Source organism: Rhinocladiella mackenziei, assembly GCF_000835555.1.
Source record: "Rhinocladiella mackenziei CBS 650.93 unplaced genomic scaffold supercont1.1, whole genome shotgun sequence".
Taxonomy (NCBI): Eukaryota; Fungi; Ascomycota; class Eurotiomycetes; order Chaetothyriales; family Herpotrichiellaceae; genus Rhinocladiella; species Rhinocladiella mackenziei.
The window spans coordinates 1586298-1602946 of NW_013550604.1; the positions used below are offsets into that span (position 1 = coordinate 1586298).

A 16649-nucleotide genomic window follows, 5' to 3' on the forward strand; every position below is an offset into this window, starting at 1 on the left:
GATCGTCTAGGTCTCCCTCCACGCTGCCAAGGTCAACGCTGAGGATTGGCTGGCTGCACCGTTCACATCGAAATCCGTCCAGTGGTGGCCTGTGTGGCATTGATCTTTGCATCCACGGAGATTCCTTCAGCTTGCATATGCTGGTTTGGATCTGACTTGGCGTCGGCCTCAAACGGGTGCAAATGAGCCGCATTAATACAGGCGGACACAGTGTTGACTCCCAGAAAGCATGATCCAAATGATCGGTGCTGGAATTCAACTTCAATCCAGCTCTCTTCTCACAATCCATGCTCCACCAGGCACCAGCCTTCTATAATACCGTTCGATGAGCATGACGCGCTTGAACCCGCGTTTGGCGTACCAGTCGAGTGCATCCTCGTTCTTCTCCCAAACGTGCGCGTAGATACAAATGGTCTCCTCGGCCTCCGCGATGGATGATGCCAACACTGCGTCGAGAAGCATGGTGGCCAGTCCGAGATGACGATAGGGCGAAAGCAAGGCCAATGCTTGGATGTAGATTTGGGAAAGTGGCGGTTTTGATGGAGACGCCTCGGTCTGGGGCGGGCATGATTCCAACCGGCACCGGATCCAGCCCACAGGCTCGGATGCGTAGAGAACGACCCGGGATAGTTGGTTCGTTATGGGGTCGCTGATGGTGGAGGTGAAGAAGGCATCGCCGTAGCGGACGGGGAGGGTCGTGCTGGTGAGGCGCTGGATTGATGGGAGGTGCGGTTCCAAGACCGGGCCTATGCAGGCATTGGGGAGATGTGCGATGGTGATGGATTGGGGGATTTCCAGTTCCGTTTGGGAAAAGACCTGCAAATGGCAAGGCCGACCATTGGGTTCACTGGCAGGTTCTCGCTTCAAGGAGTCCTTATTTTCGTTGACATTGATATTGGTGTCTCCTGATAGGAGTTCGGCATTGTTGCATGTCAGTTCCTGGAAGGACTTTCCCCGTAGCTTTTCCAGGATACCAAGACCCCGGATCTCTGTTGTACTCGTCTCTGAATCGGGGACTCTCTCATCCCGACTACATCGCTCAACCTTGCGATCGGTGTCGTTGCTTGTGGGGGAAGATCCAGATGTTACTGGCTTGGAGAAATAGGAGAGAAGACTGGCCTGGGGCATCGTTTGTTCACACTCTCCATCACCAATGCCACAGATAGGATGTCCAAGAGATTGGAATGACAATTCAAACCCCAACAGGGCCTATCGGCAAGAGATGAAGAAAAGACATGCAGGTGCTGGAGGCCCCTGCAAGACTGAATCGCGGGTGCTCCCGGCACTAAAGATAGGTTATCGATGCTTGACCGACAGCACGGTGCGCGATGAAATCTGTTAACCCGCACTAAGGGTTTTGGGGTCTAGTGACCACTAAGACTGGGCAAAGCCTTTTGGCCAATGTCCCCTCTTGCCTCTCTGGCTGCGCTCATGCCTCTTGCGTCCTCTAACCCTGCTCACATCCACAACCGCAGCCAAACATTCACACTTTTGGTTATCCTGTCTTGACATTGTACATAAACACTTCCTCGCTACCACACCGCTCTCTCCCCCATATTGTTAGATTCGTCCTCCTCGCCTTCCGGACGCCGAGGCAATAATCTGGCCATCACGAGTCCTTCGAGCCGCTTCCGAGATCCTCCTTCGTAGCGAAATCTCCATAACATCCTCGAAGCTGGAAACATCCAAGCTCCCATAAAAAATTCGCGAGAATCAATCGTCAAAGTAATGGAAGGCTAGTGTGTGAATAAGATTGTCGGGTGCGGCAGGGAGCGAAGGTGTGTGAACGGCAAGCACATGCCCAGATACCCATTCATCTCACAGCAGTAAGTACGCTGTTGGACGATAGCATCAAACACTCCAGGGGTGTTCTCTGTCTCTTGTACGTGTGTCACTAGGGCATGCAGCTGTTCCTGCAATGATCTCTCTCTGTAATATTCCTGCTCTTCCACGGTCCCCGGACATGCACAACATTCAGACACAGGCACATTCTCCTCGATCCTGGTCGGCTTCTTCTCCTATTCACTCGTTTGTCGCTCAACAATGGCGCCTAGAAAAGCATGTGTAATTTTGTTTCCCAAGTCCATTCTTCATGTCGACTGGGGGAGGCGATTTGACGATGAAGAAATCACAGCTGACGTTCCGCTTCCAGGAAACGATTCTTCTGTCATGGCTACCACCAAAGAATCTGGGGCCCAGTCTTCTGCCAGCTTATCTGTCTCCGACCAAGAACAAGCGGTTAGCTGACCAGAAATGTGGCCAACCCGAGCCCCTGCTAACTGACCCAGATTGTTTATCTCCTGGATCAATCTATTGAAAGCATTCTCCATGACATCCTTCTCGATATCCATCAGGAAGAGAAGATAGCTCGTATGCAAACAGCGGTCGTCGAGGTCGAACAAAGAGCGGAGAAGCTTGGAAAGAAAGTAACCACCGATCCTCAAGATGGCGAAAATGCCGATGATGAGCCGGTGGAGACCAATGCCGCTGTTTTGAAGTCTGGTCAAGTCCAGCTGAAAGGAAATCCCATGAAGACGGTCAAACATATCAGATGCCCGAATTGCCGACTTCGACGTCTTCAATATCCCCGAGTCGGTTTCAATTCCCGCCCGGTGCCGGATCCAACAGAACAGTATTGCAAGACTGAACCCATGATCATTCTTGACAAGCATGACGTTCATGGGCAGCGAAAGAAAGGAGTCAAGGTCAAGGGACAAGCCAAGGGCAAAAACAAGAAAAAGAACGAGCCCGCATCGCCCACATCCGAAAACTCAGATCCGTTGACGCCGTCTTCCTCGGTCCCCACGGAATCTTTCGAGTTCAAAGAAATCGACTATCCGGCAGCCAAATGTCCGAACCGAGAGTCACATTTGGGTGACCATTGGAAATCAGTCAACGTGTTTGCCACCCATTTGAACGGAAGCTGCTACCTGAAGAAGGACCGCGCGGCCGGGAGGGAAGCCAACGCCAAGATTGGCGGCACTCCCAGAGATAGCCGAGCCAATTCACCCAAGGCAAGCTCCAACGGCGTGAAGAGAAAGGCGGAGGATGAAAACACGGGCGGCACGAAGAAGAAACAGAAGACCGGAGACGTCAAGAAAAATGCAAAGCAGGGTGTTTCGGGTCCCAGCAAGCTGAGGGAAACCAACAATGTGGACGATCAAGGAGGAGACAGTCCTCTGAAGGAGGCCAATGGAGATACCATCCAAGTCACGCCTACCAAGGCAACAAGAGATGCAAGTTCCGAACCGACATTGAAACTCAAGTTGAAGACGGGGCCAGGAGACGGAACAGCTCGCAAAAAGCCCAGCAAGACAGGAAAGAAAGCATCATGAAATGTATCATAGCGCCAATCAGCATAGTAATCGGAGTTTCGGCGTTGCGGGATTGGGAAGGAAAGGCAGCCGCCCGAGCGGCTCAACGCACCGATTGAAAGAAGCAAACAATATATCAAGCCTCGAATAAAATGGCGTAGATCTCGACAATCCTGAGCGGGGAGGGATGTTCTCCTTGGCCTTTCTGTGACACAGACTCGGAGTGCGAGAAACGGTTCGCAGACAGCCCTCCGGTGGACCGGTGACGCCTACCATCTAGCATCGATTGTCAATCTTTGATTGAAAAGAAATATCTACAGAGCTACTGAGCTGTGGTCTCGCCTGATGACACGGCGGTCTCCCTTCAAGCTGTGCAGAAACGTTCTGATATCTAGTCCATCAACCTGGCTTCAACAAGGTTTCCAGTAGCCCCTCCCTCTCTGCTGCGCCATACCTTGGACAGTTTCAGGCCTGCATTGGATAAAATCTTGCTGAAATTCTCTTCGGTACGTTCCTTTCCTCCCATCACCATCATACAATTGTCCATGGCTGCGGCGGGTAAGTCTGCTTCGGAAACACGCTTGGGCATCACCATGTCTGCTATCAGAACCTTGGAGTCCGGGCTCATGGCATCTCTGATCTGACGCAGGATCTTGGTGCAATTCTCATCCGAGTAGTCGTGCATGATCCGCCTGATGAAGTACGCTTTGGCTCCCTTGATCGGCTGAGGGGTCCAGAAGTCGTGGACCATGATTCTCACGCCTTCTGGCAACATCTTCGACTCCTGCGCCTGCTGGACGGGTTCCGGCAGATCCTGCAAGACCATTCGGCTCGGGTCCAGGCTGGGAGTCGCCTGAAGAATCTGCATAATGGATTGGCCCTGGCCACCACCGACGTCCACCAGAGTGGGTCTGTCACCGTCAGTGGCGGGATCAAAGAGAGCGGCATAGTCAAAGAAGCCGATAATGGGACCTGAGTCTTCTTGAGCCATGAATCCGAGCTGAAATGCCTTGAGACGGTCCGGTAAATTGGCCAGGACGTCCCAAACCGGCCGTCCATCCATACCGTGCCGATGAGTGTACGGATTATTTTGAGAATCGTCTGGCTCTGATGGCATCCCACCACCGGCGACTTCCTTCACGTAGTTGTGGAAATTCCACATGGTCGAGAAGTTTTCATCGAACCTGCATATTTGCCTTAGCCGGAGAGATCGCGGAAAATTTTGATCCACATACAACATCTGGAAGTGGTTTCCAGGACCAGGAACTGGAAAGGTATACGCTTTCGAAAACTTCGTATGCCCGTATTTGTAGTCGGCCGTCTGGTCCACAAAGCCAACACCGACCAGCAATCGGAGCATACGTTCTGAATAGGTCAGCACCGTGGACGTGACTTTGACCGAGAGATCTCTGGGCGAACCAAGAAGTGAGTCCTGAACATTTGTCGCCTTGGACAAATCGGCCAGGGAAATCGAGCCTTCGACGGGAATTTTCTCGAAGACGCCCAACCCTCTCAATGTTCGAATGGCGACGACTTCGATCATCTGAGACTTGGGATCAACAGGTGTTGGTTTGCATGTCAGATCTACACACACGCACATTGACAGTATGGTACAGCGGCATATCTGAGGGTGCCATCATGAGACGCATTATCTCCTTCGCTTTTCGGGTGATATTGGATCGATCAATATAGTTCTGGGGCCCTGACGAGGGGACATAATCTTTAGCAGCGGCAGCGAGCTGTTGGACCAGCTCCTGCAGCTGCTCTGCTTCATCTTTTGCTGGAGAAGACATTGGAATTTGGTATGTGTCCAGGTTGTACCCTCGAATTTTCTATCGATGCAGCATCATGCTATCTAGATAAATCCGGGACCGGAACGACGATATGCGGTGTGATAGTGACGACGTGGCAATGCAAAAGAATTCCCACTTTTGTATGCATCATGCAGTCTTTGCCAGGACGAACCTAAGAAACGTTAGCCACCAATCGCTTCCTGTTCAAACCCTCATCGAACACCATTTTGGGCATGAAGCGGCATAATGATCCGACTCCCCGTCCGCTGGAAAACCATCCCCACGACAAGACGTCCCGAGTTCTTCAGCTAGTCGGTAGAAACAAAACCCCGGTGTCGTCACTTACATGCTTGGGTACTTCATCATCTTCCTCCCCCTCTTCTTCCATGTTTTGCCATTGATGACTGTCGTATCACAACGGGTCAAAAGGCTAGAATGCGAATGGGTAGGCCAATTATGGAGCCCGGTGATAATTTGAAGACGAAGGCTACGATACCTCGGCATCAACTGCGAGCTCCGGATGAGGTAATAATAGAAGTCCTCGGATGTTGCTTCAGGACCTGACAGATCCCTAGTATAGCGACAGAGATTCACGAGGCTATCCGATAGTGTGGCCGCCGGTAAGCTCTATACGGAAATCACTTCTATTGGCTTCCGATGAAGAACAGGAACGCAATAAACTGCAGTATTGCAAATTCCTCCTGATGTACGACGGTCGTCTCCATTTGGCTCCTATGAGTGAGAACCCACAAAATATTCTTGACCAGGGCACTGGAAATGGTATATGGGCCATCGACGTGGCCGACAGGTATCCTTCGTCTCGGATTATTGTGGTCAACATCGCTGCAGTGCAGCGCAACTGCCCGTTTGAAATTGTAGACGTCGAGTCCGATTGACTATATATGAAAGGCAGTTTTGATTTATTCATGCAACGGAGTTTCTGTTCGCCATACGAGACTGGTCCGCTTTGGTCTTACCGACATATGAACACCTCCCGCCGGGTGGGGATGTCGAGCTTGCCGTCACGGTGCCCGCGGTCGGTTGCGATGATGGCGCCTGTCCAGAAGATTCTCGCTATCGGAAACGGAGCCGACTCTTTTCCCAAATCGCAGAGGCCATAGGTATTGATGGACTCACGCCATAAAGGGGGACGGAGCAGTTGCTTGCTCAAGGTTCTGAGGACGTACAGGAAACCTTCTTCAAGATACCCGCAAATCGATGGCCGAAAAACAAGGCCGAAAACTATCGGTGCGCTTGAGGTGGCAAACTTTTGGCGGTACTCTCAGGTCGATTTGGAGAGAGACTATATGTGATTGCTAGGCATTGAGAGCGAGTGAGCACATTCAGATCTTTTGACCCATAAGAACATGCATGTACCAACGAAAAAGGGGACGTGACCACTTCTTGTCAAGTCCGACCAAGGAAGATGTTGCCTTGTTTTTCAACTGGGCGGTTGTCTGCATACACCCCCTGAAGAGCAGACTCAGGAGTGCCGGGAGGCCTGGTGTCTGCCGGGCGATTTGCAATGATAAGGAGAGCCTTGTTCGCTTGGCGACCGTTTGCTCAGACAGGGACTGGAAATTGTTTTCGTCCAGAAACCAAAGAATTCGCGCCAGGGGTTTTAGTCGGCAATCCGCCAAGATCTTTTGATTCGAGGTCAAATGGATCACCAAAAAGAAAGGATATTGCTGTTGGTTGATTCCGAAAAGTTTGCTTCGAGACAGATCGTGAATCACGATGACGTCTTACTCAGATCTTACTCGATGCCGTGTGACACATTCAATGCTTCCCAAAATCTATGTTTGAAGGGCGGAGATAGTCTTTTGATCAAGCCTAGCATGGCAGAATACGGGGTGTCAGCAGGTCGAGATCGATAGAAGTTTACCGAACGGATATCCCATCCCGGTGAGGAAGCCTTGGGTGCCTCCCTATGCAAAAAGAGACCCACTCCAGTAGAGCAGAGTTGAGCTCCTCCTTTTAATCGTTGCCACCTTCACAGGTAAGTGAGTCGTGCTTCAACCATAAGGATGACCCCTTCCTTTCGTTGAAATAGTCACATTTCCTATTTGCATTAGCGCCCACCTCGTTCACCACCGTCCCCTCGCGTTAGCCTCTTTGCAAGCTGGTCCATTAAGTAACAGACTGATACTGCTGAAGCAAACTTGATGTCCTGAAACTTACTCAGTCCCCATGTCCACACCGTGACGAACCCCTGGCCACCTGAATTCAACAACGTGTCTAAACTGGGAAAACGAAACGTTATATCGGTAAGTCGAGTGTCGGTCTCGTCACGAATCTATCCGGACAAGCGAAATCACACAAAGGAGAAAGATCAGCTAAGACTTTCCCCAACAGAGACAATTGCTGGTGAGCCTTGTGCTCCGTTCAAGCTGAAAAGGTATCCTTTTGGGCGCCTTGTCGGGGGTTTTTCTTTGTGTCTCCATGATCCCAAGCAACGTCAATCCCTACCTCAATCGTACTGGCGGCAGAGGCTGTCTGCCGAACTTCGACGGTGCCCAGCCGTGGCTTGCCTCAGCCTTGCGCTCAAGTTGAACCGGCCCAATAGAAATTGTTGGTTTTCCACTCTGGGCGGAGAACTAACACCTTGCAAGGCTTAGTGTTTGATTTCGATGCCGTCCCCACACTCCTCGACCCGAATACGATTGACATCAACACCCCCCCTTTTTTGGATGGTTCAAGGACAATCAAAGTCGTTAGACTCTACCCCAGTTCGCCTGAACATCTGGTTGGGGGCCACTGGGCCATGGTTTAGTTGGCACGAGAAAAGCCCGCCAGGGACGCTTTTGGGACGTATGAAAGGGGGGGCGGGCGGTACGTTCGTGGAGAGGATTTCTCTTTTGTACCCAATCTTTTCCTTTTTCAATCCTTTCTCTATCCATCCTGAAGACTTGTCGAGGGCGGTATATACCGCATTTCACTCATTTTCGTTTTCCTCCAGCACTCCTTGACGGATGCGTCCATTCATTCTTTCGACGATCTCAATCTCTCTTTTGATGTGAAAATACCACACACGCTCATTCATAAATTGCATCATGATTGAAATCTCCGTCGGGCAGGTCTCTGCCGTCATTGCAGCCGTCATAACGGTTCTTCAGCTTTTCCTACCCACCGCCTTAGCCCTCTTGATCGTCGGCGTGTTGAAAGATGACATGACGGCCGTCTCATGGTCTTCAATCAGTGCCACCCTCCACGGCTCCCATTGGGCCGCTCTACTCCGTGCGGACACGGCAACGTCGTTCAACGTCCAGGGATCCATCAGATGGCTCACGCACGTCGGATCTCTCACACTTTTGATCATTTTCGCCGCTTCCATCGTCACCCCCATCGGCCTGTATGACACCGTAGAACCAGCCTCGACGTTACAAGATGTCTCTTTCCCTTACATCGCCGACACCGGTCCCTTTGGCTTTGGCACACCTGCGCGCAGCACCCTGGGCTTCAACCATCAATGCGGTATCCCCTACTGGACCGCCTGCCCCGGCTCCGACACGATCGAGGTCAAATCCGACGAATTTCTCTCCTCCGACTTCCCTTACGGCTATGACAGCCGCATTCCGAGCGACAAGATCGAGCTGTTTCAAAGCGGTCTGAAGGAGCAGATGCAGACGGTCTCGAGCTTCTTCGACATTCAATACCGGTCTCACGGAAAAGCCCAGGATCCCGACGTCAACAATGGATCTTTCTACCAGACAGGCTCATACCGACAGCTCGGCACCCTCGTTCTCGATGACAAAGTCGAAGCCGTCGAAGGTTTGGTCGTGGATATGATCAATGGCAGCGTCGCCTTCCGAAACCATACTCTCCCGGCTAACCTGGCCCTGGGCGCCACGTGGAGCGAAGACCTGCTCGTCATGGAACCGGAAACACATTGCGTCGATACGAATCTCACCATCGACTTCACGATTTCGGGTCTGAATGGGAGTCTGGGTGGAAATATCGAGAACATCGTCCTCACCGACCGCGGTGGCTTCGCGAACATCCCGCACACTTTTCCTGAATACGACAATTCGCTGCCACAAATCTTCGTGGATCTGCCCAACCGCGCTTACCAGAGTGCCTGGCTCTTCAACGTCCTTTTGGCCATTTACTACAACGTGACCCGTCCCAATCCGGACAAGTTTGCCTATCTCAACTCGGAAGTAGGAAAGACGTTCGAACTTCCCGAGACCACGCTGCTGGCAACGGACGAACTAGCCATCGCCACCTACGACGATGTTTTCTCCACATTTCTCGCCAACGACAATAGCTCCTTCACCAGTGATGACAGTTTTGACCCCTGGCCGAACCCGTTCAACATCACCAGCTCTAACTTCACCGACATTCTAACGGCATGCAATGGCGTCAGTCCCGCCAGCAAGTCCAACATGTCCAACGTGGCCGTCGGGTGTGGGCTCGTCTATGGTATTCCGCGACTCCCCGACGGCGAGGTGAAACTCGTCTACGACCCGGGCTCCCGACTCTCCATGCCATTGCAATCCTGCGCTACCGCGGTGAAGATGAGTGTCAAGACGTACAGCTTCCGGTTCAACGGCACCTCGAGCCTCCAATCACTTCACGTCGATTCCATCAACGAACGTTCGCCCGATTCGCCGCCGACCTACTGGGGCATTGAAAACAACTCGGATCTGGACTTGAACATCCAAGACACCCCACCCCTCTGGGGCCTGGTTTCAAGCGACACCAAAGAATCTCCCTCGTTATCCGTCGTCAAAAACCCTCATCTCTACCTCGCAGGCTACTTGGGTTCCTTCGCCATGCTCACGTCCACCGGGGTCGACAATATGCCGGGTTTGACCTTCCCTATCGATGCGCTGGCGTCGTTGTACAATGGTGATGCCTTCGATACGTACAACAGCTTTGGCTGGTACAGCGGCAAGTCGTCCTTTTCCATGTTTGCCCTGTGGCAGAAATTGGCGACTCGCGGCGAGACTGCGCGAATCGTGAATCTCATCTTCGCTGATCTGGCGGCCAATGGCCTGGTGGGCACCAAGTCCTGGTTGCCGTCGCCCAACACGATCCCGGGAACCGACGGCAAGGTTCAGAAACGCCAGTCCAGCAGCGGCGGCGGCGGCGACACGGCCCAGGTTCCTGTTGTCGTCTACTCACGTCAAATCAAATATAACTGGGTGTATGGCGTGCCCGCTTACATTGGAATCTTCTTCACAGCGGTTATCGGGCTCGCGACATTGATCTTCCTGTGTCTGGGTCGCACATCACTCTCGAAGATGAAAGCCTACCTGCACGCTACCTCTTCAGGACGGATTCTGGCCGCGTTCCTCTACCCCGGCGAATCCGAGCCTCAGGCCCCGACAAGGAGCTGGGTTCGCGGCGCGGGCGGCAAGAAGATCCGCATCGGGAAACCGAACTGGATACCGCACGCCACTCAACCGACCCTGTATCCGGAGAAAACCTCCCATACGGCCTATCCAGGTGCACAGGGTGGCGGACTGGCGGGCTATGAAAGCGACGCCGACCCGTTGATCGATCAGAAGATTGGCACAGCCATCCAGCTGACACCACTTTCGAGCCCAATGCCCCCCGCGCAGCAAGGCTTTGGCACCACCGGTGTCCAAGAAAACAAGCATGAGTACGGGGGATATCAGCCCCATCAGGGGTATCTAGCGCAGTTTGGTGGGAATCATGTTGCGGGACAGATGCCGTCACCTCAAGTGCAAACGCAGTTTGCGCCTCCTCCGACACATCCAAGTGGGAGATATCATGTGAATAGGTTCTAAGGGATTGCCTGGTATTCCTGGGCTCGATTTGGTTGTGGTGGAACCAGTTCCGGTGAAGAGTGCTTTAGATATCATGAATCGTTATGAGTACATGGATATATTGGCCGTTTGAAACCTTCAACCATGACCATTCTCTCGTATCACGTCGTATACGTTCTTCGTTCATGGACTAGTCCTCGCTCCCGGTGTCTTTCCACGAAATCACCGAGTACCAGGACTTTTCGGCTTGTAAGGCGCGGAAGGCTCCTCTTGGCTCAAGATGGCTGATGTGATACGGCACTCTTTGATCCATCTCTGGAAGGTCCACAAAGTCGTTGAAATGCTTTGTAAGTGATGTGATCGTCCCACGGCGGCCCATTCCGAGAGGGGGGCAGCCCCTCTTCGAAGAGTAGATGCGTCTCTACTGCTCTCTCAGTGTCCAGGCAAAAACACCGAGGTGTCTTTTCTCCGGAGTTTGCATTTTGTATTCTTGTATAGCGCTGGTAGCGTTCACATTGGCGGCAATGTTAACCTATCTGAAAGTATGATCTGTCCCAAAATGCTTGAAGGACGAAGCCACTGCTCGACATGAAATAAAGTCACATACCTCCTGATCGGGTTCATTACTATGAGTCTATGTCGATGTCGAGGGCCCTCGCTATCGGGAAATAGCTGAGTTTCTTCAAAGAGCCCTTCCGCGGCAAGATCGTGCGCACGAAATAAAAGGCCCAGCTTGTCCAAGCGATAATTAACGTAGAAGCAATACTCGTTGTAAACCAGTCACAGGAGTCCGCAGGCCTTATCGTGGAAGTCGGGACATTTCAATTTGCCAAATCAGGCAATATCGCTGTCTACGAAAGTCGTCTACGGCCAGTTCGCATATCAGAGACACTTTGGAAAGTTCGACATAACGTAAGTCCACTATTCGCTTCACGGAAATGGTCTCATCGATGAATGTCGAGGAGAGCTGTCTGCAGAATTGATCGAAGAAAGTATCTGAGTTCATGGTGAGGCTGTGCAAGGCGGGCTGACCCAGCCACCACAAGGGCTCGTGTTCCTTCAGCGTGTTTGCCGAGTCCCCAGTCTCACCCGTCACCCGCACTTGGCTAGCCTTCGCGCTATCTGGGCAGATATTTGTGCGTCATTGGAGGCGAGCATCAGGTGGAATGAAATACTCCGATATAATCAGTCATGACATCGATTTCATCTTTCGACGGTAGGTTTTGCTTCAAGGCCGTCAAGGACAAGGATTACGTTGAAGGGTGCAGTCTCCAGCATTATTCTGCTTCATGGGAATCTGCAAAATTGCAAGGGCACCGGCAGGGGCATTGGAGTGAAACCATTTCCGAGATGTTGTTACCCAGGCAGATAGTTAAGGGTGGGGGGCTGGACGTACTGCCGTGGCTTAGCTCACTAGCCTTAATGAGCTTATTCATTGCTTGTTTCTTCAAGCAATTAATTTGGGCTCCAAGCTTCCGGGGACGACTGACCGCCTACCACAGATGTCAGAACCCACTATTCTAATATTTACTACCCATCCCAGTTGAAGCTGGGGTCGTATCCGAACAATGCCCGACTGAGTTGATCTTCTGCGACGTCAATGTCCCGTCATTGGTGAACTGGGCCGCGTATTCACATGAAGATTTTCAGTTTGGCCATGCTACCACTTCAAGTTGGTATATACGACGACCAGACACCACAGCGTCTATATCAATCACGGCTTTCCGGCCCTCTCACCTCCATCATGGCAGACCAGAATTGACTATCCCCCTCTACATCTACCTCCCAGTCACTCTACGATCATGACATCCGCTCCTCAGCAGCCATATGAGCTCCGTGTACGACAAGCCTACGATCCTCCTCCACCACCGCTTCCTCAACGACCCGACCAATTCGATGTCGAAGCCCAGACTACCCATCCGCTTTCCCCCCCGGCTCCTCCTTCCTTCCCATCGGGCACGCAATTCCAACCACCACCACAGCGCCTAGGACAGATTTTCGCCGACGATGACAACCCGACAAATCCGGTCCACTACGTCCGCGATCCTCACAAACTCATCGGTTACCTGATCCCCTTTCCCAAACCCAACTTACCCAATGTCAAGCCGGAGGATGTTCCCACTCGTTTTATGATATATACTCCACCCCCACCCCCGCTCCAGAAACCTGTGGAGGGCGAGAAGGAGGGCAAATTGCATAAAGTCCAACGCAAATGGCAGGAAGAAGTCCGAAGCGCTAAAACCAGTACCGCCAAAACCGCCTCGTGGAAGGGCGTCAAGTCCCGAGCCACCCGGGGCATCAATTGGGCCATGAACAAAACCACGTCGTCCAACTTGGACTTCCTGGGTCGCGTTTCGCCTGCGCACTCCGACCATGATGACGATGGAGACGGCCCCGAAACACACAAGACCGTCGGCGTCGACGAAATGACCCTCGTCTATCCTCCCTCGCTCCCACTCCATGACCAACAAATGCGCGAGGAATTTGTCCACACTATGCTCCGCGCCCAGTCCAAGGCCCAGCGCGATACCATTATTGCCACCGGTTTGATGCCAGTGGGTTACGGAATCGATATCCTCGCCACCTTCATTTGGCCATTCGGTGGCCTCGGTGAAATTGACACGGTCTGGGCATATGCATCGTTCCGAGGCGCGAAGACGGCCCGCAGCGTCACCAAACGACTGTCCTCAGGCAGTCACAGCGGGAACCACGGTGAAGACCAACTCAAGCTGACTTTCACCCATTCCCAGCGGATTGAGGTGTTGAAACGGTATCTGGACGCCGAGTGTCACAAGGCCGATAGCAAGTTGTTTCCCACCTTTGCCATGGGCCCAACCGAGAGCGACGTGCTTGAAGCCATCGGATGGACACCCAGCGATCGACGGCCCCAGGGCCAGGAACACGAGGAGCGGAATTGGGAAGATGAGCAATGGGAGATGACTGAGGTCAAGGACGACTTGAAGAGCGTCTTTACCAAAGGGGCCCGGGAATGGAAGAAGTGGTGTTTGCTACTGGAGAAGAATCCAGAGAAGGCGATGAAGAAATGAAGGTCGATAGGATAAATCACGCAGAGAATGGAATGAATGATTTCTTTACCTCGCGGATTTTTAATTTCTTCTTCGGCGCGTTTGTCCCCTGGCGAGGGAGTGTCTCAGCCTCGTCTCTGTGAATGCCATTGGCGGTCATGCTTATAACGCTGAACCAGGGCAAGATTGACACCACAAATCGAGAGGCGGAATCCCACGTGCGCCGCGCAAAGACTGAGAATTCCAGCAGAAGTGAAATTAGACCGCGACGGTGGTCTGGCCTTTAATTTCGCCATCGACGAAGATCCCCCTTTGTCGACGCGCGGTGGTCGTCCAATCAGCAACTCCCTCCCCACCATGCCTCTGCAGAAGACTAAGGCACTGCTACCTTAATCCCAGTCCACTCCTCGGGCGCTGCCGACGAGCTTTCTCGATGGAAACCTTCAAATAACATGGCTTCGTTCACAAGTTTCTCGCGATGCGGCGACTTGTTGGGCTGTGAGCCGTCCACTCATTCTTTTCTGCTACCGCCATGAAGTTTTCAGACACTCTTTTACGCCTCGTTGGTGCTGCCGCTCTTTCAGTCTCCCTGGCCTCAGCCCAAACCATCGCCCAGATCAATGGCATCCGATTCATCTCTCCCTACCGAAATCAAAATGTATCTAATGTGACGGGTCTAATCACGGCTGTTGGCCCAGATGGGCTTTGGATACGCTCTACCACGCCCGATAATGATGTTCGAACTTCGGAATCTATCTATGTTTTTGGCAGCATTACTAGCAATGTGACTTTCACTACCGGAGACATCGTCACCCTCGACGGGACCGTTTCGGAATACCGTTCATCATCTGCCTACCTCTACCTGACGGAGATTTCTCGCGCCAGAAACGTCCGGGTCGTATCTCGAGGAAACAAAGTCGAACCTGTCGTGCTTGGACAGTCAGACACGAGCCCGCCCACGGAACAATTCACATCGCTCGACAACGGCGACGTTTTCAGTCTGCCGAATAACGCCAGCCTCATCTCCGTGGCCAATCCCGTGCTGGAACCGTGGAAATATGGGCTGGATTTTTGGGAAAGTCTGATGGGCGATCTGGTCACGGTCCAGGGTCCCCACGCCATCGCCAAACCCAACTCTTTCGGCGATACCTGGGTGGTCGGAAACTGGAGAAAGACGGGCGAGAATGGCAGAGGGGGCTTGACGATGACGGCGGGAGATGCCAACCCAGAAGCCATCCTCATTGGCGATCCTCTCGATGGGACCAGCAACCCGGACGACACCAAGCTCGGCGACGAGCTCGAAGATATCACCGGCGTCATGTACCAGGCGTTTGGCTTCTATCGCATTCTGCCCCTGACGGCCATCACGGTCAAGAGTTCCCCGACCCCGGCCCTGCCCACTCCCGTCGATTGGGACTCGAAAGGCAACTGCAAGAAACTGACGGTGGGATCGTACAATGTGGAAAACCTAGCCCCAACATCCAGCTGGCTCCCGGATATCGCCGACCATATCGCCAACTACCTCAACTCGCCGGATTTGATGTTTCTCCAAGAGGTCCAGGACAACACGGGCCCTACCGACGACGGTGTCGTCTCCGCCAACACCACGCTCGAAACGTTGATCACCGAAATCGAAGACGCCGGCGGCGTCACTTACAGCTACGTCGACATCGACCCCGTCAACGACCAGGACGGCGGCCAGCCCGGCGGCAACATCCGCGTCGCCTACCTGTACAACCCCCTCGTTCTGAACCTGAAGAACCTGAACCCAGGCTCATCCACCGACGCCAACGAAGTCCTCCCCGGCCCCACCCTCAAATATAACCCCGGGCGCATCGACCCAGCGAATGCCGCATGGGACGAATCCCGCAAACCACTCGCTGCGGAATGGGAGACCGTCAAAGACAAATCGACCATTTTCACCGTGAACGTCCACTTCACATCCAAAGGCGGCAGTTCCTCGATCGAAGGCGATGCCCGGCCCCCCGTCAACGGCGGCGTTGATCAGCGCCTCGCCCAAGCGGACCTGACCGCCAACTTCATCGCGGATATTCTAGCCGAAGACCCAAATGCCTCCGTGATTGCGGCCGGTGACTTTAACGAATTCGCATTCGTCGCGCCCCTGGAGAGTTTCGTCGACATATCGGGAATGGTGGATCTCGATGGCGCCGCGAGGGTTAAAGCGACGGAACGATATACGTACCTTTTTGATATGAATAGTCAGGAGCTCGACCATATGTTTGTGAGCCCCAAGATTGCAGGGTCGCCAGGGGGCAGACCGGATTTTAACCATGTCCATGTGAATACGTGGGTGAGCTACGATGATCAGATCTCGGATCATGATCCCAGCGTGGCGAGGTTGAATGTTTGTTAATATAGCACGGTTTGAAGACATGGACTGTATTTCGTTGGGGACCTAGTAGTTAGGGAAGATTTGATCTGATCTATATGGATGGATGTCGATAATTGATGATAAATGGAAAATTTGTTCGTGTGGTCAGGACGTCATCATGATGATCGATGTTCTGCACCTATCGGTCAGCGTGTGCTTAAGCTCCGGCCACGGACACGCAGCTGCACCAGGATTACCAGGGCCTGAACTTTGCTCGAGAATTATATCATCGAGGCTTGATATCCGATTCGCTTTTCAACGACACTTCGTGGCACAAACTGTGACCTTGGCATCTTGGGAAGGAGATATTGCTTCCCATCAAAAATGGAAGGCGATTTGTTGCCCTAGGAGGCATAACACTGGAGTCCTGATTTCCTCGGATACCGTTT

General features: G+C 52.8%; 7 protein-coding genes across 7 annotated transcripts; 5 read left to right on the plus strand and 2 right to left on the minus strand.

Moving 5' to 3' along the window:
* Nucleotides 1-261: 261 nt before the first annotated feature.
* Z518_00558 (uncharacterized protein) lies at nt 262-1128 on the minus strand (the record flags this gene model as incomplete). The annotated part of the gene is made up of 1 exon (XM_013421160.1): nt 262-1128. One exon carries the CDS (start codon nt 1126-1128, stop codon nt 262-264), a length of 867 nt encoding a protein of 288 aa, XP_013276614.1.
* A 915-nt stretch (nt 1129-2043) lies between these two features.
* Z518_00559 (uncharacterized protein) lies at nt 2044-3335 on the plus strand (the record flags this gene model as incomplete). Its single annotated transcript, XM_013421161.1, has 2 exons — nt 2044-2238; nt 2289-3335. The coding sequence occupies 2 exons, from the start codon at nt 2044-2046 to the stop codon at nt 3333-3335; spliced, it is 1242 nt and encodes a 413-aa protein (XP_013276615.1).
* Nucleotides 3336-3705: 370 nt separating this feature from the next.
* Z518_00560 (uncharacterized protein) lies at nt 3706-5107 on the minus strand (the record flags this gene model as incomplete). The annotated part of the gene is made up of 4 exons (XM_013421162.1): nt 3706-4498; nt 4550-4679; nt 4734-4857; nt 4913-5107. 4 exons carry the CDS (start codon nt 5105-5107, stop codon nt 3706-3708), a joined length of 1242 nt encoding a protein of 413 aa, XP_013276616.1.
* Nucleotides 5108-5563: 456 nt separating this feature from the next.
* Nucleotides 5564-6003, plus strand: Z518_00561 (uncharacterized protein; the record flags this gene model as incomplete). Its single annotated transcript, XM_013421163.1, has 2 exons — nt 5564-5632; nt 5683-6003. 2 exons carry the CDS (start codon nt 5564-5566, stop codon nt 6001-6003), a joined length of 390 nt encoding a protein of 129 aa, XP_013276617.1.
* A 2157-nt stretch (nt 6004-8160) lies between these two features.
* On the plus strand, nt 8161-10863 carry Z518_00562 (uncharacterized protein; the record flags this gene model as incomplete). Its single annotated transcript, XM_013421164.1, has 1 exon — nt 8161-10863. One exon carries the CDS (start codon nt 8161-8163, stop codon nt 10861-10863), a length of 2703 nt encoding a protein of 900 aa, XP_013276618.1.
* A 1781-nt stretch (nt 10864-12644) lies between these two features.
* On the plus strand, nt 12645-13889 carry Z518_00563 (uncharacterized protein; the record flags this gene model as incomplete). The annotated part of the gene is made up of 1 exon (XM_013421165.1): nt 12645-13889. The coding sequence occupies one exon, from the start codon at nt 12645-12647 to the stop codon at nt 13887-13889; it is 1245 nt and encodes a 414-aa protein (XP_013276619.1).
* A 511-nt stretch (nt 13890-14400) lies between these two features.
* Z518_00564 (uncharacterized protein) lies at nt 14401-16242 on the plus strand (the record flags this gene model as incomplete). The annotated part of the gene is made up of 1 exon (XM_013421166.1): nt 14401-16242. The coding sequence occupies one exon, from the start codon at nt 14401-14403 to the stop codon at nt 16240-16242; it is 1842 nt and encodes a 613-aa protein (XP_013276620.1).
* Nucleotides 16243-16649: the final 407 nt, after the last annotated feature.